The 27,563-nt window shown below is 38.1% G+C and overlaps 1 protein-coding gene across 4 annotated transcripts in view; it reads left to right on the top strand.

Annotated features, from left to right (window-relative positions):
- Nucleotides 1-27,563, top strand: part of FAF1 (Fas associated factor 1) — a 558,082-nt gene that overhangs the window by 125,900 nt on the left and 404,619 nt on the right. For all 4 annotated transcript variants that reach the window (XM_023189044.2, XM_023189048.2, XM_023189038.1 and 1 more), the window contains one exon: nt 22,150-22,218. Coding sequence is in view for 2 of the 4 variants with exons in the window: in XM_023189038.1 (XP_023044806.1) it covers nt 22,150-22,218 (69 nt within the window). In the remaining 2 variants the exon portion in view is untranslated. The remainder of the gene's footprint in view (nt 1-22,149; nt 22,219-27,563) is intronic.

Here is a 27,563-nt window from a genome sequence, read left to right on the forward strand (position 1 = left end):
GGCTGCAGCAGCTGACCAGCACCGATTGTCCGGCACTCCCGAGTGAGATGACCCCAGTACCTCAGTTGAAAATGCAGAAATCGCCGGTCTTCTGTGTCGCTCGCGCTGGGAGTTGGAGACTGAAGCTGCTCCTATTCGGCCATCTTGCTCCGCTCACCTTGCATTTTCATGTTGTGGAGATGACTTCCTTCCTTGAACTTCATGAGCCAGCCTCTGCAAGCTTCAAACTTTTCTTCTGCATGTCCTCACCTGTGTCATATAATGTAAGCAAGTTAGGTCCTTGCTCTGCATTAGGTTTTGGCTTAAGGAAAAGTTTCAACTGGTTTAATCTTCTTTTCAGGCCGCTAAAACTTTCTCCGTATTAGTAGTAAGGCTGTTTTGCTTTCTTATTATTTGTATATTCACTGGAGTAACACCTAATTTCCCTCAAGAACTTTTCCTTTGCCTTCACAACTTGACTATTTGGTGCCAAAAAAACCTCGCTTTAAGCTTATCTCAACTTCCAACATTTCTTTCTCATTAAATTTAATCATTTTTAGCTTTTGATTTAAAATGAGAAACACGATTGAACCCTTAGAGGCTATTGTTGGGTTATTAATTGGCCTCATTTCAATTTTGTGTCTGAGAGAATAGGGACTCCCAAGGAGAAGGAGAGAGTTGGGGAACTGGCAGGTCAGCAAAGCAGTCAGGACACATACGTTTATTGATGTTCATTGTCTTGTGGGCATGGTTCATGGCACCTCAAAACAATTACAATAGTAACATCAAAGATTATAGATTACCGTAATATATATAATAATAGTGAAAAAGTTTGAAACATTGCAAGAATTACCAAAATGTGACACAGAAACATTCAATCAGCACACACTATTGGAAAAATGGTTCTGATAGACTTGCTCGATGCAGGGATGCCTTAAACCTCTAATTTTTTCTTTCTTTTTTCTTTTTTAGATGGAGTCTTGCCCGGTTGCCCAGGCTGGAGTGCAGTGGCGCAATCTTGGCTGTGTGCAACTTCTGCCTCCCGGGTTCAAGCGATTCTCCTGCCTCAGCCTCCCGAGTAGCTGGGACTACAGGCACATGCTGCCACGCCCAGCTACTTTTTTGTATTTTAGTAGAGACAGGGTTTCACTGTGTTGCCCAGGCTGGTCTCGAACTCCTGAGCTCAGGCAGTCAGCCTGCCTCCGCCTTCCAAAGTGCTAGGATTATAGGCATGAGCCAACGTGCCCGGCCCCTTCAATTTTTTAAAAATGCAGTATCTTCATAGTACTGTAGAGTGTAATAAAATGAGTTTGCTTATACAAAATTCTGTCAAATGATTAAGATTAAATTCATGCAAATTAAAACTGGTCTAGAACTAACAAAGTCCATAAAGTTCCAGCCATTGCATATACAGGAAACACTTTATAAGGATACCATCATAATGCATGGTATGAAAATAAATCTTTCTGAAGATGAACTCAGTTGTTAGACGTTGTATGCCACAGGAGAAGCCACAGTCACATTCAGCAGATGCTGAAATCATAGAACTAATAACTTGAGAACTTGTAACAAAGAGACTTTTAGATATGTTTAAAAGATATAAAACTGTAAAGAATAGAATTTATAAGCCAGAAATGGTGAAAAAATAGAATAGATTGGATTTTATAAAGAATCTAAAAGTACATCCTCAAAGAAAAAACTCTGTAATAAGTAGATAAATTGGAAAACTATTCGTTTAAAAAAATGGTATAGAAGATAAGTGAATCATCACTATACAAATTTGTATAGAAAATTTAAAAGATGACATGGAGGCTAGAATGAGATGCACCTGCATGGCAAGTAGGAGCTCTGAAAGGACAGAATTGATTAGGTAAGAGAGAGAATATTCAAATGAATAAAAGTTGAGAATGTCTTAGATTTATAAAAATATGCAACAACAAACACCATGTCATATACTTAACTCATAATAGCAAAATAAAAAACAAGCACTAAAAGCCACCAGAGAATGGGATGGTTAGAAAACAAGTAGGAGCGTGGCAGACTCAAGCCCAACCATAATAATTACATGAAATATAAATACTTTAAATACTTTAATATAGAGGCAGATGTTGTTGTAGTGGATAAAACGCAAGACCTGACTATAGTCTGTCTAAAAGAAATGTACTGTATAAGTAAAGCCACAGTTAAAAAATATGGAAAATTATATACTATGATGTTTATTGAAAAGCTAGATGACAATGTTAATACCAGACTAAGTAGACTTCAGTACAAGGCATATTACCAAAGATAAACATAATCACAAGAGAATCAATTTTTCGAGAAAGTAACACACCAAATTTGTGTACACTCATCATCAAGCAAACATGAGCAAAACTGAAGGCAGATATAGACAAATCCACAAGTGCAAATGGAGATTTTCACAGTTCTTTCTCAATAATTAACAGAACAAGTAGAATCAGTAAAGATACAGATAATTTGAACACTACTATCAATAACGACTTAATTGACATTTATAGAGTTAAATGGCAATTCCACACAATAAGAGAGAATACACATTTATGTGCATATGAAACATTTAGCAATACAGATTATTGGGCTATTCAGTCTTCATAAATTTCCAAGGACGGAAATCATACAGATAAATTTCTCCATCCACAATGGAATTAAATTAGAAATCAACAGCAAAAAGATGTTTGGAAAATGGTATGTGTTTAGGAATTAAGTAACGTTCTTCCAAATATAACACATGGGCCAAAAAACAGATCATGAGGAAAACTTTAGAAAGAACTTTGAACTGAATGATAATGAAAACACATATAAAAATTTGTAAGATGTAGCTACAGCAGTGCCTAGAGGTAAATTTACAGCTATAAATGCTTACATTAGAAGGGAAGAAGGGATTAAAATCATTGCTCTATACTTCCACCTTAAGAAGCTGGAAGAGCAACTTAAGCCAAGTAAGTGGAAAGAAGGAAATAATAAAGATGAATCCAGAAATGAATGAAATAAAAAATAGAGAAAATAATGAAAGCAAATACTAGTACTTTTTTTTTTTACATTTTTTATTTTATCTTTTTTTAAAATTTCAGTTTTTGGGGAATAGGTGGTGTTTGGTTACATGGATAAGTTCTTTAGTGGTGATTTGTGAGATTTTCATGCTCCCATCACGCAAGCACTGTACACTGTACCCAGTGTGTAGTCTTTTATCCCTCACTCCACTCCTACCTGTTCCCTCAAATCCCCAAAGTCCATTGTATCATTCTTATGCCTTTGTGTCCTCGTAGCTTAGCTCCCACTTATAAGTGAGAATACAATGTTCAGTTTTCCATTCCTGAGTTACTTCACTTAGAATGATGATCTCCAACTCCTAGGTTGCTGCTAATGCCATTATTTTGTTTCTTTTTATGGCTGAGTAGTATTCCATGGGATATATATATACCACATTTTCTTTATTCACTCATTGATTGATGGGAAGTTCCATATTTTTGTAATTGCTAACTGTGCTGCTATAAACGTGTGTGCCAGAGTCTTTTTCATATAATGACTTCTTTTCCTCTGGGTAGATACCCAGGAATGGGATTGCTGGATAAAATGGTGCATCTGCTTTTAGTTCTTTAAGGAATCTCCATACTGTTTTTCATAGTGGTGTACTAGTTTACATTCCCACCAGCAGTGTAAAAGTGTTCTATTTTAACCACATCCATACCAACATCTATACTTTTTTGAGATTTTGATTAAGGCCATTCTTGCAAGAGTAAGGTGGTATCGCATTGTGATTTTGATTTGCATTTGCCTGATCATTAGTGATGTTGAGCATTTTTTCATGATTTTTTGCCATTTGTATATCTTCTTTTGAGAATTGTCTAATCATGTCCCTAGCCCAGTCTTTAATAGGATTGTTTGTTTTTTTCTTGCTGATTTGAGTTCCTTGTAGATTCAGGATATTAGTTCTTTGTTGGATGCGTAGTTTGCCAGGATTTTCTCCCACTCTGTGGGTTGTCTGTTTACGCTGCTGATTGTTTCTTTTCCTGTGCAGAAGCTTTTGAGTTTAGTTAAGTTTCATCTATTCATCTTGGGTTTTGTTGCATTTGCTTTTGTGTTCTTGGTCATGAAGTCTTTGCCTAAACCAATGTTCAGAATAGTTTATCCAATGTTATCTTCTTGAATTGTATGGTTTCAGGTTTTAGATTTAAGTCTTTGATCCATGTTGAGTTGAGTTTTTATAAGGTGAGAGATGAGGATCCAGTTTCATTCTTCTGCATGTGACTAGCCAGTTATCCCAGGATCATTTGTTGAATAGGGTGTTCTTTCCCCACCGTATGTTTTTGTTTGCTTTGTTGAAGATCAGTTGACTATAAGTTTTGGGCTTTATTTCTGTTCTCTATTCTGTTGCATTGGTCTGTATGCCTATTTTTATACTAGTACCATGATGTTTTGGTGACCATTGCCTTGTAGTATAGTTTGAAGTTGGGTAATGTGATGCCTCCAGATTTGTTCTTTTTGTTTGGTCTTATTTTGGCTTTATGGGCACTTTTCCGGTTTCATGTGAATTTTAGGATTGTTTTTTCTAGTTCTGTGAAGAATGATGATGGTATTTTAATGGCAGTTGCATTGAAGTTGCAGATTGCTTTTGGCAATATGGTCATTTTCCCAATGTTGATTCTACCCATCCATGTCATGGGATGTGTCCATTTGTGTCATCTGTGATTTCTTTCAGCAGTGTTTTGTAGTTTGCCTTATAGAGGTCTTTCACCTCCTTGGTTAAGTATACTCCTAAGATTTTTTGTTTTGCGGCTATTTTAAAAGGGGTTGAGTTCTTGATTTGATTCTCTGCTTGGTCACTGTTGGCGTATAGCAGTGCTACTGATTTGTGTATTTGATTTTGTATCCTGAAACAAACACTGAATTCATTTATCATATCTAGGAGCTTTTTGGATGAGTCTTTAGTGTTTCCTAGGTATACGATTATATCATTGACAGACATCAACAGTTTGACTTCCTCTTTACTGATTTGGATGTGCTTTATTTCTTTCTCTTGTCTGATTGCTCTGGCTAGGACTTCCAGTACTCTGTTAAATAGAAGTGGTGAAAGTGGGCATCCTTATCTTATTCTAGTTCTCAGGGGGAATACTTTCAGCTTTTCCCAGAACTTCAGTATAATTTTGGCTGTGGATTTGTCGTAAATGGCTTTTATTACCTTAAGGTATGTCCTTTCTATGCCGATTTTGCTGAGGGTTTTAATCACAAACAGAAGCTGGATTTTTGTCAACTGCTTTTTCTGCATCTGTTGAGATTATCATGTGATTTTTGTTTTTAATTTGTTTATGTGGTGTATCACATTTATTGACTTGTGTATATTAAACCATCCTGGCATCCCTGATATGAAACTCACTTGATCATGGTGGATTCTTATTTTGATATGCAGTTGGATTTGGTTAGTATCAGTTGTAATATCTCCCCTTTCATTTGTAATTGAGCTTAGTTGGATCTTTTGGTTAATCTCGGTAATGGTCTGTCAATTTTGTTCATCTTTTCAAAGAACCGGCGTTTTGTTTCATTTATCTTTTGTAGTTTTGTTTGTTTCAATTTCATTTAGTTCTGCTCTGATCTTGGTTATTTCTTTTTTTTTTTTTTCTGTTGCATTTGGTTTTGTTTTCTTCTTGTTTCTTTAGTTTCTTGAGATATGACCTTAGATTGTCTATTTGTGCTCTTTGAGACTTTTTGATCTAGGCATTTAATGGTATGAACTTCCCTCTTAGTAACACTTTTGCTGTATCCCAGAGGTTTGATAGGTTGTGTCATTATTATTGTTAAGTTCAAAGAATTTTTTAGTTTCCATTTTGATTTCATCATTGACCCAAAGATCATTCAGGAGCGGATTATTTAATTTCCATGTATTTGCATGGTTTTGAGGGTTTCTTTTGGAGTCGATTTCCAATTTTATTCCACTGTGGTCGGACAGAATACTTGATATAATTTTGATTTTCTTAAACTGATTGACACTCATTTTATGGCCTACTATATGGTGTATCTTGGAGAATGTTCCATGTACTGATGAATAGAATGTATATTCTGCAGTTGTTGGGTAGAATGTTCTGTAAATGTCCGTAAGTCCATTTGTTCTAGGGTATAGTTTAAGTCCATTGTTTCTTTGTTGACTTTCTGTCTAGTCCTGTCAGTGAAATATTGAAGTCTCCCGCCATTGTTGTGTTGCCATCCATCTCATTTCCTAGAACTTTTATAAATGGGAGCTCCAGTGTTTGTTATATATATTTAGCACTGTAATATTTTCCTGTTGTACTAGTCCCTTTATCATTATATAATGTCCCTTTTTGTCTTTTTAAACTGTTGGTGCTTTAAAGTTTGTTTTTTCTGATATAAGAATAGCTACTCTTGCTTGCTTTTTGTGTCCTTTTGCCTGGAATGTCTTTCCCCTTTACCTTAAGTTTATGTGAGTCTTTATGTGTTAGGTGAGTCTCTTGAAGACAGCACTTACTTGGTTGGTGAATTCTTATCCATTCTGCCATTCTGTATCTTTTAAGTGGAGCATTTAGGCCGTTTAGTTCATTTTTAGTATTGAGATGTGAGGTGCAGTTACTCTATTGTGCTAACAAATACTAGATCTTATTCCTCTATCTGACTGTGTTTTTGTACCCATTAACTATCCTATCTTTATTCTCCTCTGCCCACTGCCCTTGCCAGTTGCTAGTTACCATCATTCTACTCCCTATCCAACATTCTCTGTTTTTGACACTTTGTTCCTCTGGTTTTGTAGCTTTTTGTTCATGATATTTTCGCTGTATGAGCATGTTTAAGATGATGATTGATAGACTTTGTCTACTGAGTCTGATGCCTGTTTTTCCTCGGTACAGCTTCTGTTAATTTCTGTCTTGAATGGGCCACATACTTTGTTGCTTCTCTGCACACTTTACATATATTTAAATGGACATTTAAAACATACAATATGATATCTCTGGAGGTTAGATTGGTTCTCATTCTCATGTTTTTTTTTTTTTTTTCATTGCTTTCTGTGGGTTGCAGTTGTTTGTTTAATGACTTCTAAACTATTTTTGTAACTTTGTTTTCTTTGTTACAAGTGGTTTCTGTCTTAGTCTATTTGTCCATCGTAACAAAATACAGTAGTCTGGTTTGGCTTCAACAAAAGACATTTATCTTCTTGTAATTCTGAAAACTAATTGTGTGTCATAAGGGTACCAGCACGGCCAGTTTCTGGTGAGGGCTGTCTTCCTGACTTGCAGATGGCTGCTGTCTTGCTGTGTTCTCACCTGATGGGGTGGCGAGGGAGACAGCAATTTTTTTTTTTTTAATTATTTAGTTTTCCTTTCTAGTCTTTCAAGCTTGAAACAAGTACTTTGGTATCTCTTCTTATAAGGGCATTAATCTTTTTATTAAATAACTTCTTATTTTTATGAACTTAGGAGTACAAGTGCAGTCGAGTTACATGGACATAATGTAAGGGCACTAATCCTATCATGAAGGTTCTACCTTCATAACCTTATCTAATCCTAGTTACCTCTCAAAGACCTCGTCTCTAAATACCATCATAGTGGATTTTAGGATGTCACCATGGGAGGATACAGATAGTCAATCCATAGCAGTCTCTTGTTTTTAATCTGTGGTCTACTAGTGTTTTGTTTTTCAACTTTTGTTTCAGATTCAGGGGGTACAGATAGAAGTTTATTACTTGGGTATATTGTGTGATGCTTGAGGTATGAAATGATCTTGTCACTCAGGTACTCAACATAGTACCGAATAGTCAACCCTTGCCTCTCTCCCCGTTCTAGTAGTGCAGTTTTATTGTTACCATGTTGCCGTCCATGAGTACCTGATGTTTAGCTCTCACTTGTAAATGAGAAAATGTGGTGTGTGGTTTTTTCTTTCTGCATTAATTTGCTTAGGATTGTGGCTTCCAGCTTAATCCATGTTGCTGCAAAGACATAATGTAGTTCTCTTGATGGCTGCATAGTATTCCACAGTGTATACATGCCACATTTTCTTTATCCAGTTCACTGTTGATGGGCACATGGGTTGATTCCATGTCTTTGCTATTGTGAATAGTGCTGCAATTAACATATGAGTGCATTTATCTTTTTGGTACAATTTTTTTTTTTTTTAATATATACACAGGGATTGCTGATTTAAATGCTGTTTTAAGTTGTTTCAGAAATTTACAAACTACTTTTGTAGTGACTGAACTAAGTTGTATTCCCACCCACAGTGTATAAATATTCACTTTATATCTGCAGCCTCACCAGCATCTGTTTTTAAAAATATATATCTTAAAAATAGTCACTTTGACTTGTGTGAGATGGTATGTTATCATAGTTTTGATTTGCATTTGTCTGTGATTGTTGATGTGGAACATTTTTTCATGTTTGTTGGCCATGTGTACATCTTCTTTTGAGAAGTGTTCGTGGCCTTTGCCCATTTTTTAATGGGGTTACTTGTTTTTTGCTTGTTGATTTGTTTAAGTGGCTTATAGATTCTGGATATTACATCTTTGTCAGATGTGTAGTTTGTGAATATTTTTTCCCATTCTGTAGGTTGTCTGTTTACCCTGTTGATAGTTTCTTTTGCTGTGCATAAGCTCTTTAGTTTAATTAGGTCTAACTTGTCAATTTTGGTTTTTGTCATAGTGGATTTTGAGAACTTAGTAGTAAATTCTTTGCCAAGATTGATGTCCAGAATGGCATTTCTTAGATTTTCTTCTAGATTCTTATAGTTTGAGGTGGTCTTATATTTAAATCTTTAATCCATCCTGAGTTATTTTTTTAAATGGTGAAAACTAGGGGTCTAGTGTCATTCTTCTGCACATGGGTAACCAGCTATTCCAGCACTGTTTGTTTATTCAATAGGCAGTACTTTCTGTAGAGGACTACGTGCTCGCAAATAAGACGTTCCCGATAAGTCCTGCTCTTGCAGACGAAGCAGGGCATTCCCGATAAGTCCTGCTCTTGCAAATGAAGCAGGGCGTTCTTTCCCTGCAAACAGGGAGGACACAGGAGCCAGCTGCAAACAGCAGACCCTGGGGGCTTGTTTATGTGTAAACATCTTGAAAATCCAGAAAGTCAGGGAAAGGTCAGAAAAACAACAATGTGTCTTGTGACTTGGTAACATTCCACAAACGACTGTATAAAATAAAGCGGAGCGTGTCGTTTGGGGCGGTCACCATGTTTGTCTTGTCTTGTGTTGTCTTGTGTGTTCATTCCTTATTCTTTTGTTTAAGAAACATGCGGACCCCAACATCTTGCGCAGCGAGCAGGGTCTGTGGCTCCACGAGAGCAAGGAACTGGAGGGGGAACACCCTGGGCAGGTAAATAAATGAAGGGGGACCCACGGGAAAATTATGAGGAATTCCACCCCTCTGGCCTCTGAATATTTGCGGTTACTCCAGGGACTGTTGATGTCTATAGGAGTAGAAGTAAAAGAAAAGACTTGGAAGTGACTGTTTGCCCATGTTGAACAACATTGTTATTGGTTTCAATATCAAACCAAAGTGCAGTTAAACAGAAAGGAATGGTTACAAGTGGTTAAAGTCCTGCATCGAGCTCATCAGTGAGGGCAAACGATGCCTCTGACTTTGTGGACTTTGTGTAGTTCCATTACTCAGGCATTAGAGTTATTTGAAACTGACTCAGAGCGTGGCGATACTGCCACAGGAGGTGAGGCATCTGAAGCTTTAGAGAGGAATGATCCTAGAGAGGAACATATTTACACCCCGGTTGCTGAGGACAAGGAATTGGAAGAAGAGTTAATGCCTCCTTCATCTGAAGGAAATTCTGATTTGCAGCATATTTTAGAGATGTTACAAGAGTTGTTAAAATTGCAAGGTGCCGCTGCTCCTGTTTCTCCTGTCTCTCCGCCACGAGCCTTCCCTGTTTAAAAGATTTCCCTTTGCCTCCACCTCCAACCTCTTTGCCTATGTCAGGTCAGGTTTTCTCTGTGCCTTTTCCTCCTGTAGGAGAAAAGAAGGAATTGAAGGAAAAGAATGATTTAGAGGAATTAGATCTATTCCCAATAACAAGGGCCGCTTTCGGCCCCAATGCTCAGTTCCCAAACGGTGGCCAGAATGTGACTTTTACAGCCCTACAATTTAAATTTTTGAAAGAAATGAAAGCTGCAACAAAAATTATTAAGACCTTTAAATGCCAGTGAAGCTAATTTAGATGAGTATATTCGGGCTTGTGCAGGCATTGGGGGAGCGATTTACAATGCTCAATTGTTTGCTGGGGCACTTTCTAAGGCTTTAAAAGGCAATTCTAAACAAGGTATATGCTATCAATGTGGGAAACCCGGTCATTTTAAAAAGGAATGCCGGAAAAAAATTAGGCTCTTCTGCTCTAAAAGAAACAAGGTTACCATCTGATATATGTAAACGATGTGGCAAGGGTTGACATTGGACCAATGAATGCCATTCAAAAACTGATAAGAGATACAGGGGGGCGGAGCAAGATGGCCGAATAGGAACAGCTCCAGTCTCCAGCTCCCAACGTGAGCGACACAGAAGACAGGTGATTTCTGCATTTTCAACTGAGGTACTGCATTCACCTCACTAGGGAGTGCCAGACAATTGGTGCTGGTCAGCTGCTGCAGCCCAACCAGCGAGAGCTGAAGCAGGGCGAGGCATCTCCTCACCTAGGAAGCGCAAGGGGGAAGGGAATCCCTTTTCCTAGCCATGGGAACTGAGACACACAACACCTGGAAAATCGGGTAACTCCCACCCCAATACTGCGCTGTACCAAGGGTCTTAGCAAACGGGCACACCAGGAGATTATATCCCACACCTGGCTGGGAGGGTCCCACACCTGCCCACGGAGCCTCCCTCATTGCTAGCACAGCAGTCTGTAATCTAACTGCAAGGCAGCAGCGAGGCTGGGGGAGGGGCGCCCGCCATTGCTGAGGCTTAAGTAGGTAAACAAAGCCGCTGGGAAGCTCGAATTGGGTGGAGCTCATAGCAGCTCAAGGAGCCCTGCCTGTCTCTGTAGACTCCACCTCTGGGGACAGGACACAGCTAATCAACAACAACAACAACAACAACAAAGCAGCAGAAACCTCTGCAGACGCAAACGACTCTGTCTGACAGCTTTAAAGAGAGCAGTGATCTCCCGACAAGGAGATTGAGCTCTGAGAACGGACAGACTGCTTGCTCAAGTGGGTCCCTGAACCCTGAGTAGCCTAACTGGGAGACATCCCCCACTAGGGGCAGACCGACACCCCACACCTCAAACGGTGGAGTACACCCCTGAGAGGAAGCTTCCAAAGCAAGAGTTAGACAGGTACACTCGCTGTTCAGCAATATTCTATCTTCTGCAGCCACTGCTGCTGATACCCAGGCAAACAGGGTCTGGAGTGGCCCTCAAGCAATCTCCAACAGACCTACAGCTGAGGGTCCTGACTGTTAGAAGGAAAATTAACAAACAGGAAGGACACCCACACCAAAACCCCATCAGTATGTCACCATCATCAAAGACTAGAGGCAGATAAAACCACAAAGATGGGGAAAAAGCAGGGCAGAAAAGCTAGAAATTCAAAAAATAAGAGCACATATCCCCCTGCAAAGGAAGGCAGCTCATTGCCAGCAACAGATCAAAGCTGGACAGAGAATGACTTTGACGACACGAGAGAAGAAGGCTTCAGTCCATCAAACTTCTCAGAGCTAAAGGAGGAATTACGTACCCAGTGCAAAGAAACTAAAAATCTTGAAAAACGAGTGGAAGAATTGATAACCAGAATAATTAATGCAGAGAAGGCCATAAATGAACTGACAGAGATGAAAACCATGACACGAGAAATACGTGACAAATGCACAAGCTTCAGTAACAGACTCGATCAACTGGAAGAAAGAGGATCAGCGATTGAGGATCAAATGAATGAAGTGAAGCGAGAAGAGAAATCTAAAGAAAAAAGAAGAAAAAGAAATGAACAAAGCCTGCAAGAAGTATGGGATTATGTAAAAAGACCAAATCTACGTCTGATTGGGGTGCCTGAAAGTGAGGGGGAAAATGGAACCAAGTTGGAAAACACTCTTCAGGATATCATCCAGGAGAACTTCCCCAACCTAGTAGAGCAGGCCAACATTCAAATTCAGGAAATACAGAGAACACCACAAAGATACTCCTCGAGAAGAGCAACTCCAAGACACATAATTGCTAGATTCACCAAAGTTAAAATGAAGGAAAAAAAATCTTTTTTTTTTTTTTTTTTTTTTTGAGATGGAGTCTCGCTCTGTTGCCCAGGCTGGAATGCAGTGGCCAGATCTCAGCTCACTGCAAGCTCCGCCCCCCGGGTTTATGCCATTCTCCTGCCTCAGCCTCCCGAGTAGCTGGGACTACAGGCGCCCGCCACCTCACCTGGCTAGTTTTTTGTATTTTTTAGTAGAGACGGGGTATCACCGTATTAGCCAGGATGGTCTTGATCTCCTGACCTCGTGATCCGCCCATCTCGGCCTCCCAAAGTGCTGGGATTACAGGCTTGAGCCACCGCGCCCGGCCTGAAGGAAAAAATGTTAAGGGCAGCCAGAGAGAAAGGTCGGGTTACCCACAAAGGGAAGCCCATCAGACTAACAGCAGATCTCTTGGCAGAAACTCTACAAGCCAGAAGAGAGTGGGGGCCAATATTCAACATTCTTAAAGAAAAGAATTTTAAACCCAGAATTTCATATCCAGCCAAACAAAGTTGCATAAGTGAAGGAGCAATAAAATCCTTTAGAGATAAGCAAATGCTTAGAGATTTTGTCACCACTAGGCCTGCCTTACAAGAGACCCTGAAGGAAGCACTAAACATGGAAAGGAACAACCGGTACCAGCCATTGCAAAAGCGTGCCAAAATGTAAAGACCATCGAGGCTAGGAAGAAACTGCATCAACTAACGAGCAAAATAACCAGTTAATATCATAATGGCAGGATCAAGTTCACACATAACAATGTTAACCTTAAATGTAAATGGACTAAATGGTCCAATTAAAAGACACAGACTGGCAAACTGGATAAAGAGTCAGGACCCATCAGTTTGCTGTATTCAGGAGACCCATCTCACATGCAGAGACATACATAGGCTCAGAATAAAGGGATGGATGAAGATCTACCAAGCAAATGGAGAACAAAAAAAAGCAGGGGTTGCAATCCTAGTCTCTGATAAAACAGACTTTAAACCAACAAAGATCAAAAGAGACAAAGAAGGCCATTACATAATGGTAAAGGGATCAATTCAACAGGAACAGCTAACTATCCTACATATATATGCACCCAATACAGGAGCACCCAGATTCATAAAGCGAGTCCTTAGAGACTTACAAAGAGACTTAGACTCGCATACAATAATAATGGGAATAATGACAGTGGGGTGTTGAAGAACCCCACTGTCAACATTAGACAGATCAACGAGACAGAAAGTTAACAAGGATATCCAGGAATTGAACTCATCTCTGCAGCAAGCAGACCTCATAGACATCTACAGAACTCTCCACCCCAAATCAACAGAATATACATTCTTCTCAGCACCACATCACACTTATTCCAAAACTGACCACATAATTGGAAGTAAAGCACTACTCAGCAAATGTTCAAGAACAGAAATTATAACAAACTGTCTCTCAGACCACAGTGCAATCAAACTAGAACTCAGGACTAAGAAACTCAATCAAAACCTCTCAACTACATAGAAACTGAATAACCTGCTCCTGAATGACTACTGGGTATTTAACGAAATGAAGGCAGAAATAAAGATGTTGTTTAAAACCAATGAGAACAAAGATGCAACATACCAGAATCTCTGGGATACATTTAAAGCTGTGTGTAGAGGGAAATTTATAGCACTAAATGCCGACAAGAGAAAACTGGAAAGATCTAAAATAGACACTCTAACATCTCAATTAAAAGAACTAGATAAGCAAGAGCAAACACATTCAAAAGCTAGCAGAAGGCAAGAAATAACTAAGATCAGAGCAGAACTGAAGGAGATAGAGATATAAAAAACCCTCCAAAAATTCAATGAACCCAGCAGTTGGTTTTTTGAAAAGATCAACAAAATTGATAGACTGCTAGCAAGACTAATAAAGAAGAAAAGAGAGAAGAATCAAATAGACACATTAAAAAATGATAAAGGGGATAGCACCACTGACTCCACAGAAATACAAACTACCATCAGAGAATACTATAAACACCTCTACGTAAATCAACTAGAAAATCTAGAAGAAATGGATAATTTCCTGGACACTTACACTCTCCCAAGAGGAAACCGGGAAGAAACTGAATCCCTGAATAGACCAATAGCAGGCTCTGAAATTGAGGCAACAATTAATAGCCTACCAAACCAAAAAAAGTCCAGGACCAGATGGATTCACAGCTGAATTCTAACAGAGGTACAAGGAGGAGCTGGTACCATTCCTTCTGAAACTCTTCCAATCAATAGAAAAAGAGGGAATCCTCCCTAACTCATTTTATGAGGCCAACATCATCTTGTTACCAAAGCCTGGCAGAGACACAGCAAAAACGGAGAATTTTAGACCAATATCCCTGATGAACATTGATGCAAAAATCCTCAATAAAATACTGGCAAACCGGATGCAGCAGCACATCAAAAAGCTTATTCACCATGATCAAGTGGGCTTCATCCCTGGGGTGCAAGGCTGGTTCAACATTCGCAAATCAATCAACGTAATCCAGCACATAAACAGAACCAAAGACAAAAACCACATGATGATCTCAATAGGTGCAGAAAAGGCCTTTGACAAAATTCAACAGCCCTTCATTGCTAAAAACCCTCAATAAATTCGGTATTGATGGAGCATATCTCAAAATAATAAGAGCTATTTATGACAAACCCATAGCCAATATCATACTGAATGGGCAAAGACTGGAAAAATGCCCTTTGAAAACTGGCACAAGACAGGGATGCCCTCTCTCACCTCTGCTATTCAACATAGTGTTGGAAGTTCTGGCCAGGGCAATCAGGGAAGAGAAAGAAATAAACGGTATTCAGTTAGGAAAAGAAGAAGTCAAATTGTCCCTGTTTACAGATAACATGATTGTATATTTAGAAAACCCCATTGTCTCAGCCCAAAATCTCCTTAAGCTGATAAGAAATTTCAGCAAAGTCTCAGGATACAAAATTAATGTGCAAAAATCACAAGCATTCTTATTCACCAGTAACAGACAAACAGAAAGCCAAATCATGAATGAACTTCCATTCATAGTTGCTTCAAAGAGAATAAAATACCTAGGAATCCAACTTACAAGGGATGTAAAGGACCTCTTCAAGGAGAACTACAAACCACTGCTCAGTGAAATAAAAGAGGACACAAACAAATGGAAGAGCATACCATGCTCATGGATAGGAAGAATCAATATCGTGAAAATGGCCATACAGCCCAAGGTAATTTATAGATTCAGTGCCATCCCCATCAAGCTACCAATGAGTTTCTTCACAGAATTGGAAAAAACTGCTTTAAAGTTCATATGGAACCAAAAAAGAGCCCGCATTGCCAAGACAATCCTAAGTCAAAAGAACAAAGCTGGAGACATCACACTACCTGACTTCAAACTGTACTACAAAGCTACAGTAACCAAAACAGCATGGTACTGGTACCAAAACAGAGATATAGACCAATGGAATAGAACAGAGTCCTCAGAAATAATACCACACATCTACAGCCATCTGATCTTTGACAAACCTGAGAAAAACAAGAAATGGGGAAAGGATTCCCTATTTAATAAATGGTGCTGGGAAAATTGGCTAGGTATAAGTAGAAAGCTGCAACTGGATCCTTTCCTTACTCCTTATAGGAAAATTAATTCAAGATGGATTAGAGACTTAAATATTTGACCTAATACCATAAAAACCCTAGAATAAAACCTAGGTAATACCATTCAGGACATAGACATGGGCAAGGACTTCATGTCTAAAACACAAAAAGCAACGGCAACAAAAGCCAAAATTGACAAATGGGATCTAATTAAACTATAGAGCTTCTGCACAGCAAAAGAAACCACCATCAGAGTGAACAGGCACCCTACAGAATGGGAGAAAATTTTTGCAATCTACTCATCAGACAAAGGGCTAATATGCAGAACCTACAAAGAACTCAAACAAATTTACAAGAAAAAAACAACCCCATCAAAAAGTGGGGAAAGGATATGAACAGACATTTCTCAAAAGAAGACATTCATACAGCCAACAGACACATGAAAACATGCTCATCATCACTGGCCATCAGAGAAATGCAAATCAAAACCACAATGAGATACCATCTCACACCAGTTAGAATGGCAATCATTAAAAAGTCAGGAAACAACAGGTGTTGGAGAGGATGTGGAGAAATAGGGACACTTTTACACTGTTGGTGGGATTGTAAACTAGTTCAACCATTATGGAAAACAGTATGGCGATTCCTCAAGGATCTAGAACTAGAAGTACCATATGACCCAGCCATCCCACTACTGGGTATATACCCAAAGGATTATAAATCATGCTGCTATAAAGACACATGCACACGTATGTTTATTGTCGCACTATTCACAATAGCAGTGACTTGCAATCAACCCAAATGTCCATCAGTGACAGACTGGATTAAGAAAATGTGGCACATATACACCATGGAATACTATGCAGCCATAAAAAAGGATGAGTTTGTGTCCTTTGTAGGGGCATGGATGCAGCTGGAAACCATCATTCTCAGCAAACTATTGCAAGAACAGACAACCAAACACCGCATGTTCTCACTCATAGGTGGGAACTGAACAATGAGCTCACTTGGACTCTGGAAGGGAAACATCACACACCAGGGCCTATCATGGGGAGGGGGGAGGGGGGAGGGACTGCATTGGGAGTTATACCTGATGTAAATGATGAGTTGATGGGTGCTGACGAGTTGATGGGTGCAGCACACCAACATGGCACATGTATACATATGTAACAAACCTGCATGTTATGCACATGTACCCTAGAACTTAAAGTATAATAATAATAATAAAAACAAAAACAAAAACTGATAAGAGTGGAAATTTATTGTCACCCCTCCCGGGTAATGGGAACCGGGGCCCGCAGGCTTGAGGCCCCAATAATTACAATGCAGGCCCATCACAATAACCTGTGAGCGATGGCTTACAACATCAAGGAATGACTTCGAGTCATCCTTAAGGGTATCACCCCATACCCCTGTTTCCCAGCTTTATGCTGCAACTGAGCAGAGTAATGCTGCTGACTTAGCTATTACTCAACCTTATACTCTGTCTCCTAATGGAGGAATATGTAAGTTGGCTACTGGAGTGTGTGGTCCTTTGCCAAAGGGACATGTAGGACTTTTACTAGGTCGAAGCAGCAGCACTATGTGGGAGTTAATGGTTGTCACAGGAATTATTGATCCTGATTTTACTGATGAAATCCTTATTATGGTACAAGTCTCACAATTTATGCGCCTAGAGGCAGGGGAACGTATTGCACAATTGCTTTTATTGCCTTTTTTTCCTTTCCTATCTAGAGATGTGTCTCATCAAGGAGGTTTCAGTAGTACTGGGAAAACTGTTTTCTGGGAAACTTTAGTTTTTGATCAAAAACCTTTATGTTCATAGCAAATTAATAGGATACTTTTTGAGGGATTAGTGGACACAGGAGCGGATGTATCTATTATATGTTTGGCTCAATGGCCTGATCATTGGAGAAAGAAACAAGTATCGGTTACTCTATCCGGCCTAGGTACTGCTTCTATAGTCTACCAAAGTGTCGAGCCCCTGAGCTGTGTAGGACCTGAAGGACAACAAGGAAAAGTGTTCTTTTATATTGTTCCCATTAATATTCACCTTTGGGGCCGTGATCTTTTACAACAATTTGGTGCCTTTTTAAGCATTCCTCATATTTATTCAGCTGCCAAAAGTATGATGTTCAAAATGGGCTACAATCCTTTAAACTCTTAGCCACTGTCCACAAGCCTCAAGCTTTACATTTGAAGTGGAAAATACAACTCCTTTTTAGGTGGAACAGTGGCCATTATCTAAAGAAAAACTTAAGGCTTTAAAGAATTTAGTTAAGGAACAATTGGCTGGGGGGCATATTGAACCAAGTACTTCTGCATGGAATTCCCCTGTGTTTGTCATTAAAAAGAAAAGTGGAAAATGGCACTTATTAACTGACCTTAGAGCTGTAAATGCTTGTATTCAACCTATGGGGACTTTACAACCTGGGCTTCCTAATCCAGCTCTTATCATCCCTACTTACAAATTGCGACATCTATTTGCTACCTTGGAAGGAGATTCAGATTTAAATAGTTCATATCAATTTGGGGTTGAAGGGTTACCTATTTGTCTTGGGGGTAGTCCTCATTGTCTGCATCTTTCTCATGAGGCTTGAGCTGTTCGCTCTAGCCATAGTCATATCTCTGCCTTTACTATGATTATTGTGGCTCAAAGTTTTAAGTATAGTCATACTGCAGTACTTAATGAAACTCTGTCAACTACATTATCTTTATGCCCCATCCCCGATGTGTCCGGAGGTGTTTCCCAACTAGTGTGGACTAGATGTAGAGGTAGTGGGCCACGATTGTTGTTAGAAGTAAAAGGGAAGAGTCGTAAATACCTTGTTACAGATTGGAGTGTACATGGAGATTTTCAGACTAAATTCAGCCATGTCAACCTGCGTTGGCATAAAGGTAATCACAGCATTTCTGCAGATGGCAATGAAACTATTATTTGGCATGATGGTGGTCTATCACCCCCTATGCCACATTTGGCTAATACCTCACAAATACAAAGTCATATTTGGAAGTTGCTAGCTGCTGGTAAATCAATGTTCACTTTCACGGGGAACATGTCCTTAAATCTTACTAATATTGCTAACCCTTTTCATATATCTTTGCATCAAAATAGTTCTAGATATGTTATTGTATGTGTAAGAAAGCCTTACTTCTTGTTGACAGGAATTTTTAAATGGGATAATAATACAGGGGTAATTAACTGTACAAACAATTGTACATTCTTCAGTTGTATAAGTACTACTTGGTGGAATAATAATTGGAATGAGTCTCATTCCGATTTATATATACTAAGAGCCAGAAAAGAAACCTGGCTACCTGTATACTTAACACGTACTTGGAGTGAATCTGCTGGGGTTATTCAAATTTACAAGGTTATGCAAGATCTTGTCCACCGCAGTCGGAGGATGATTGGAATCGTCGTGACCGCGGTGATAGGACTTATAGCAATTGCTTCCACCGCCGCTGTTGCTGGATTAGCTCTACACCAGAGTATACAAAATGCAGAATTTGTGCAACAATGGCATGAACAATCACATTTGTTGTGGCAGCAGCAACGAGACATAGATGCTCATTTGACTGAACGAGTGGATAAACTGGAGCAAGTGGTTTCTTGGTTGGGGATCAGCTAACAGTGTTGAATACCCGAGCTTTGTTGAAGTGTGATTGGAATACTACCCAATTTTGTATTACTCCTGTTCCTTTTAACAGCACTGTACGTAATTGGACTGAGATAAAGAGATTTTTAATTGGTCATAATAATCTTTCCCTAGAAATACAAGAATTGACACAGAAGATTTTTGAAACATTTCGCAATCAGTTACCATTGCTGACTGGTGCAGATTTGATGACTGGTATTGCACAGAGTTTAACGTCTTTGAACCCTACGAGCCCTGTAAAAACTTTGCTGACCTCTGTTTCTAGTAATGTATTGATTGTTGTTCTTGCCTTTGTTATTTTCACAGTCTGCTGGAGACGGTGTCAAAGGGCAAACACCGAATTCCAGCGAGCCCAACTTGTAATGATGGTTTTAAAAGAAATTCAAACTTGTAAATAAAGAAAGGGGAAATGTAGAGGACTATGTGCTCGCAAACAAGATGTCCCGATAAGTCCTGCTCTTGCAAACGAAGCAGGGCGTTCCTTCCCTGCAAACAGGGAGGACAAAGGAGCCAGCTGCAAACAGCAGACCCTGGGGGCTTGTTTATGTGTAAACATCTTGAAAATCCAGAAAGTCAGGGAAAGGTCAGAAAAACAACAATGTGTCTTGTGAGTTGGCAACATTCCATAAACGACTGTATAAAATAAAGCAGAGCGCACCATTCAGGGCAGCCTCCATGTTTGTCTTGTGTTGTCTTGTGTGTTCATTTCTTTGTTTAGGAAACACGCGGACCCCAACAACTTTCCCCATTGCTTATTTTTGTAGACTTTGTTGATGATCAAATGGCTGTAGTTGTGCAAGCAGCTTTATTTCTGGGTTCTCTGTTCTGTTCCCTGAGTGTGTATGTCTGTTTTTGTATCAATTCCATGCTGTTTTGATTATTGTATCCTTACAGTACAGTTTGAAGTTGGGTAATGTGATGCCTCCACCTTTCTTTTTGCTTAGGATTACTTTGACTATTGGGCTCTTTTTTGGTTCCATATGAATTTTAGAATAGTTTTTTCTAGTTTTGTGACAAATAACATTGGTAGTTTGATAGGAATAACATTGAATCTCTGGATTGCATTGGACAGTGTGGCCATTTTAATGATATTGATTCTTCCAACCTGTGAGCATGGAATGTTTTTTATTTGTGTTGTCTCTGATTTCTTTTAGCAGTGTTTTGTAGTTTTCTTTGTAGAGATCTTTCATCTCCTTGGTTAACCATATTCCTAAGTATTTCGTTTTCTTTGTGGCTATTGTAAATGGGATTGTGTCCTTGATTTGGCTTTCAGCTGAAATGTTATTGGTGTGTAGAAATGCTACTGATTTTTGTACATCAATTTTTGTGTCTTGAAACTTTACTGAAGTTGTTTATCAGTTCCAGGATCCTTTTTGCAGTCTTTAGGGTTTTCTAGATATAGAATCATATTATTTGTGAAGAGAGATATTTGACTTCTTCTTTTCCTATTTAGATGCCTTTTATTTCTTTCTCTTGGTTGATTGCTCTGGCCAACACTTCTAGTACTACGTTGAATAGAAGTGGTGAGAGTGGACATCCTTGCCTTGTTTCAGTTCTCAAGACGAATGCTTCCAGTTTTTGTCCATTCAATATGTTAGGTGTGAGTTAGGCTCTTATTATTTTGTGATACATTCCTTTGATGCCTACTTTCTTGAGGGTTTTCATTGTAAAGGGATGTTGGGTTTTATTGAAAGCTTTTTCTGTGTCTATAGAGATGATTGTATGGTTTTTTTCTTTTAATTATGTTTATGTGGTGAATCATATGTCAAACCCACCTTGTATCCCAAGAATGAAATATACTTAATTGTGGTTAATTAACTTTTTGATGTGCTGTTGGATTGGTTTGGTGGCCTGAGAATAAAATGCCTACACTGCCACGAGCTGGGTCACCAGAGAATGGCTGACTTTATTAATGTGCCCAGCTTAAAAATGGCATCCTGCTAGTTAATATTTGCTTAGTCTGGTCACAAGTATGTCCTCATATATTTTTTTCAAGAACTGCACCAGAAATATAATTTCATATATGTAGTTAATTTTTTTTAGTGTTTATGTTAAAAGGGTAAAAAGAAATGTGTGAAATTAATTTTAACATTGTTATTTAAGCCAATATGTCAAAAATTTCCATTTCAACATGTATTCGAAGGAAAAATTATTAATGAGATAGCTTACATTTTTAATTTTGGTGCTATGTCTTACCTGGTGTGTATTTTGTACTTATAGCACGTCTTAACTCAGTTGAGCCACATTTCAAGGACTCACTAGCCACATGTGTCTAGCAGCTACCAGAGAGCAGCTGGTAGTGGCTATCAGACAGCACAGATCTAGAAGTTTTACAGTTTTCGATTTTACTTTAGGTCTGTTACATATTTTGAGTTAGTTTTTATATAAAGTGCAAGGTATGGGTTGAAATTCATTTGTTATACGTGTGGTTGTCCATCAGGATCATTGACTAAAAATTGTTCTTGGTAATTGGAGATCATCCTGGGTATCAAAGCTCAAGATTTAAATATACTTTCTTTTGCTGCTTTATTGTCTTTTGTTTTCAGAGCAATGTAAACTTACTTTGTAATTAACAATGTTCATACCGTATATGTAAAATGCTTAGAAGTGTTAAACTTTTAGTGTTTTGGCTTTATTCATATACCTATTTGAATTTAAATTACATATTATGCTATTTCCATTTTTAAGTCTGATTTATCTCCCCATTTCTAAAATTATATGTAAAATGCTTATTTGCTTTCTTTCTAGGCATGTACTGGCATTGAAAATATTGATGAAGCTATTACGTTGCTTGAACAAAATAATTGGGACTTAGTGGTAAGTACTTTTTTCTTTCTCTGACCAGTAATCAAATTTTATGAATTCTTGAATCTCTTTAATTATTTTTTATAGATGGGTTCAGCATACCATAGCTCATCTATAACTCTAAGCTGAGTAAATAAAGTCTAAATGCCGTATCTTTAATATGGAGTTTATATTTAGCTCAGTATTGTTATTATGAATACTTAGATAATTTAAATGACTTTTAAAGTTGTTCTCTTACTTTACTGTGTGTTGTGGTTCATCTTCCCATGTAGTATTTTGGTGGAGATGCTTGGAAGGATAGAAGAGTCAGACTTATCTGACTGTCTGAATAACATATTTGATGTTTCCCCCTCACTTCTGGGGCCTTCACTGATAATTAGTCTTTTCTAAAGCTATTAAAGTAGTTGCATTCTGCTGTGGTTTTCCTTATAAACTTCAGGCAGTATATTATAGAGGTGGCTTAGTTTTTTCCTTTTTCTTTTTTGGCAATAACTCAAAAGGCAAGGCACAGCATAGCACTAAACATTCACCTATTACAAAGCAAACCAAAAATGGATTGTATAATGGCATTGGAGCAGTATTGGTTGTGTCAGGATGACACAGATGTCTCTTAATGCCTCAGAAATGCTAAGAAAAGTTTAAATTATAATTTTGAAGAAGTGCTAATTTTCTTTTTTTTTTGAGACGGAGTCTCGCTCTGTGCCCCAGGCTGCAGTGCAGTGGTGCAATCTCGGCTCACTGCAAGCTCCGCCTCCCGTGTTCATGCCATTCTCCTGCGTCAGCCTCCTGAGCAGCTGGGACTACAGGCGCCCGCCACCGCGCCTGGCTAATTTTTTGTATTTTTGGTAGACACGGGGTTTCACTGTGGTCTGATCTCCTGACCTTGTGATCCGTCCCCCTCTGCCTCCCAAAAGTGCTGGGATTATAGGCGTGAGCCACCTCGCCCAGCCAAGAAGTGCTAATTTTCAAAAGTCAAAACTTGGCTGGGTGCAGTGGCTCAAGCGTGTAATCCCAGCACTTTGGGAGGCTGAGACGTGTGGATCACGAGGTCAGGAGATCGAGACCATCCTGGCTAACACAGTGAAACCCCGTCTCTACTAAAAAAATACAAAAAAAACTAGCCGGGCGAGGTGGTGGGCGCCTGTAGTCCCAGCAACTCGGGAGGCTGAGGCAGGAGAATGGCGTAAACCCGGGAGGCCGAACTTCCAGTGAGCTGAGATCCAGCCACTGCACTCCAGCCTGGGCGACAGAGCAAGACTCCGTCTCAGAAAACAAAAAAGTCAAAACTTAAGATGTGTACTTATAGAAGTGAGTTTAGATATGTAGATATATGCACACATATGTTATGCGGACTTAACATAATTAACTCTTGGTGTCTCTGTGCTTTGTGTAGACTTACTACTTTTTTAAACTCAGAATATGAAAAGCTTTTCTTTTCATATTATAAAAGTAATGATGCTTAATGAGATGAAAAATTTACAAAGAAAATATTAATTACCTTTAATCCCATCACTCAGATAATTATTTCACATTTTAAGGTATATTATTCAAGATTATCTTCTATAATTATGTGATTAAATTTAAAAAATGTACAAGTTGGATTGTTTTATACCTTCTGTAATCTGCATTTTTCACTTAATTGTGGCTGTTCATTCTTTTTAATGTTTACATAGTATTTCATAGTGTCACTGTAACATAATTAACCGACTAGTCCTATGCTGTTGGGTATTTAAGATTTTTGCAGCATTTTGCTATTATGAACATTACTGTAGAGAACATTCCTGCATGCACATGTTGCGTATTTAACCTATTTTTTTTCAGAAGAAATTGAATAAATTCAATTCATAATTGAATTTTTGAGTCAAATTACTTGCATATTTTTGAAGTTTTGAATACTTATAACCAAATGGACTTCCAGATTGGTTTTACTAATTTAAAATTCTACCAACTATGTATGTTTTTGATATTTCCATTTCATTAAACCAATGAATAAAATAATAAAACAATAAAACTTCCTCATCTTTTTTGTGTTTTGGTACTTGTCAAAATTTAGAAATATTTCTATAGCTTGACTCTAAATTCATGCTTTTAACCATTGTTGCTATACTCCAAGAAAGCATGATATAGGTGACAGCTCAATGATTGCCAGGTAGAGGAAGGGAGAAAGGGCAGCAGCTTAATTGAAATGATGCTCCCAAGTTTCTCGTCTTGAGTCTTCTTTTGCAGTAACAAGTGCTTTGCTTTATTTAGTTGTGTATTTTGGGAGTGTCTATTAGAGAGGCTGATGGAAATTATTGGGGTGGTTAAAAATTCCTCCAACCCCCTCTTGCATGGTACTTGTAAGAGGGATATGGAATAGAGGAAAGGGTGATGGTGGGCTGGGAGTACAAGTCTTTAATGGGGGAATTACCAGTTTTGGGGACGGATGTATGTTCTCTCCTTATCTGCTTCCTGTTGGTTCGTGTCCATTAATTTTCAAGGTTAAAACACTTACTGGTAGTGAATATTTTATCAGTATAGCCTATGCAGAATATTGTAAAAGGAGAATTTTCCCAGATAATGTTGAATAATTGAATGGTAAGGTACTCTTTCACTATTTCTGAGTTATTTTGTTTTGGAAAATATTGTAACGACACTTGGGTTTAAAACACTGGTGTTATATTTGTGCAGAAATGCAATCATACACTATCAGGCCCAAGCAAAAACATCAGGCTGTCTTTCAGAACCTTTAATTTTGATTTTCTTTTGAGATATATCTATCTCCCAGCTGGCTTTTCTTCATAAGTAATTCACTTTTATTTACAGTAAAGATTTATTGTGCTTTGTGACTATCTTGGGTTTACATTTTATCATTTCTCCTGTTTTCATACAGCATTCACTTTGTTGTTTTTTGAAAATGAAACAAATATTTTGAATAACCCATCACTAGTTTAAACTTTTTAGTAGCGTCATGGAACTTTACGTGATGTCCTCTGTATTTTGCCTGTGCATTATATTTTGTGTTTCTAAATTATGACTGTCACTGATCTGCATTTTCTGGGGTTTACAGAACAGTTTGCATTAATTGAGTTTTAACCTGGGACATGTCTGTATTTTATATTTCCTGCACATATCACTTGGACTTCTCTCCTCCAGTGTTTTTGTGCGCATTTTTGCTAGGGAAATGTAAAGGAATCTGAGTTAGGCACTACAGTCTGGAATTGTGATGAACTTAAAAAAAATCTAATCAAAAAATGCATTCAGTGAGCATTGAGTGCTTACAGTGCATCCAGATTTTTGCTAGATACAGTGGGGGCTTAAAAAATATAACAAGATATAGTCTCCAACTTTGAGAATTGTGCTGAGAAATCAATAAGACACAAGGTCTCTGATCCGTGTGTATTACACAGGTCGAGTATTCCTTATCTGAAATGCTTGGGACCAAAAGAATGTCCAGATTTCGGATTTTTACAGATTTTGGTAAATCTGAAAATTTAAATATACGTTATACTCTTGAATATTAGTATCGCTAATCCAAAAATCTAAAATCCAAAATGTTGTATCGAGCATTTCCTTTCAAACATCATCCATAATGTTCCATTGAGCATTTCCTTTCAAACATCATGTTGGCACTCAAAAGATTTAGGATTTTGGAGCACTTTGGATTTTGGATTTTTGGATTAGGGATGCTCAAAGTAACTTCCTAAGAAAACGGTGATTGCAAATATTTTAGTTATTTTGTAGATCTAAACACACAACAGTTATTCTATATGAATATAGAGCCCAGTCCTAGGAGTCCTGATTATTAGTCACCTTCCCAGACCTGGCACATTTTTTTTGTTATGTGGGCTGCTGTCTGCAAAAGAGGTATTCCAAACTCTGTGTTTTAAGTACTCCACAGTTGGCTCTACTTATTTTGGGGTAACTGCAGGTTAGATTATATATATCAAAATTCTGAAAACAAAGTAATATGTACTAATACTTTTAGGAAATGTCTCAACTTACTGTTTTACTTGACAGGAACCCTGTAGGTCTCTCCCAAAGTTATCTCCCTCTGACTGTTACCATTTTTCACATGTCCTGCGCTTAGAGTTAAGAGAAGATGAATGTCATTACAGTTGAGATTCCTCCCTTGAGATGAGTATTTTCCATTTATATCCAGAAAGGTAAGTACATAAGGAAGAACTAGTGACAGTGAGTTAGAATCTTTTACCAAAGGGCTATCTTTTTCTGTGGAAGTGTGCTACATGGACATTATAAATTCTAATCTGGGCCCCAGAATTGACCCATATCTCACTTTCTGTTTTCACTATAGAAGAATTTGGGCCAGGGGAGAATAAAAATTTATATTGCTTGTGTAATTTTGACTAATCAAAATGTTAGCTATAGTGGTAAACACACTGCATTAATTGAATGAAGAGCCCTGGCTTTTCAGACCTCTTAGTAATTTATTGAGTGTGGCCTTGGCCAAGTTACCTCTCTCTAACTTCTGAATTCCTCATATAAAATAAAGGGTTTGTACACTAGATTATACTCAAGCTTCCATGATATATGAAGTATTTCTGAAAGATCTATTATGTCCTAATTTTTTGTTAAAATTCAATGAATAGCAGTCAATTATAAATAGTAGTAGAGATTTTTAATAGATCTTCATAAGTTTGAAACATTTGTACACATACTATTAAAAATTATTTTAACAACTTTACAGTGTAGATGATGGCAGGAGAAGATGCTCTGCCAGTTATTTTACACTGGCAGATATGATCTCTATATTTTACACCGGCAGATATGATCTCTGTCTCATATTTACGATCTCTAGATATGAAACTCCTTCAATAAATTAAAATTTCCGATAATCTCTAGCAGATCCAGGGAAAGCTATCTGACATATACTTGATAACCCAACGTTAAGTGAAATAAAGTGAAAGTAAACATTAACCTAGCCATACTACATTTTAAGTACTCGATGCTCTTAGGAAATGATTTTTGAACTTTGCACTCAGTTTCTGCTGTAGTTTGCTGCCTGTGCTGACATTGCTGTTTTACTGAAGAAAGACACTATTCAGAGTGCTTATATTGATCTTTAACTATGTTTCAACCTACGAGAGTAAAACAAATCTGCATATGTATTTCTATATTGTCATTGAATTTTTAGTCCTCGAAGGTAATTTTGTACTAATAGAAGCTTATAGTACAGTCATATACACTGAAGAGTCAATACTAGGGAAAATTGTACTGCACATAATCTGCCCCATTTTAAGATCCATTGAGGTACTTTGAGAAATTTCCTCCAGTTTTCACTTTTGAAGAAGCATATCTTAATGATTGCCCTAAAATTTCATGTAACAGTTTCTTCCGCTACTCTGCTCAGGATGTGG

This window comes from Piliocolobus tephrosceles, chromosome 1 (assembly GCF_002776525.5).
Source record: "Piliocolobus tephrosceles isolate RC106 chromosome 1, ASM277652v3, whole genome shotgun sequence".
Classification (NCBI taxonomy): domain Eukaryota; kingdom Metazoa; phylum Chordata; class Mammalia; order Primates; family Cercopithecidae; genus Piliocolobus; species Piliocolobus tephrosceles.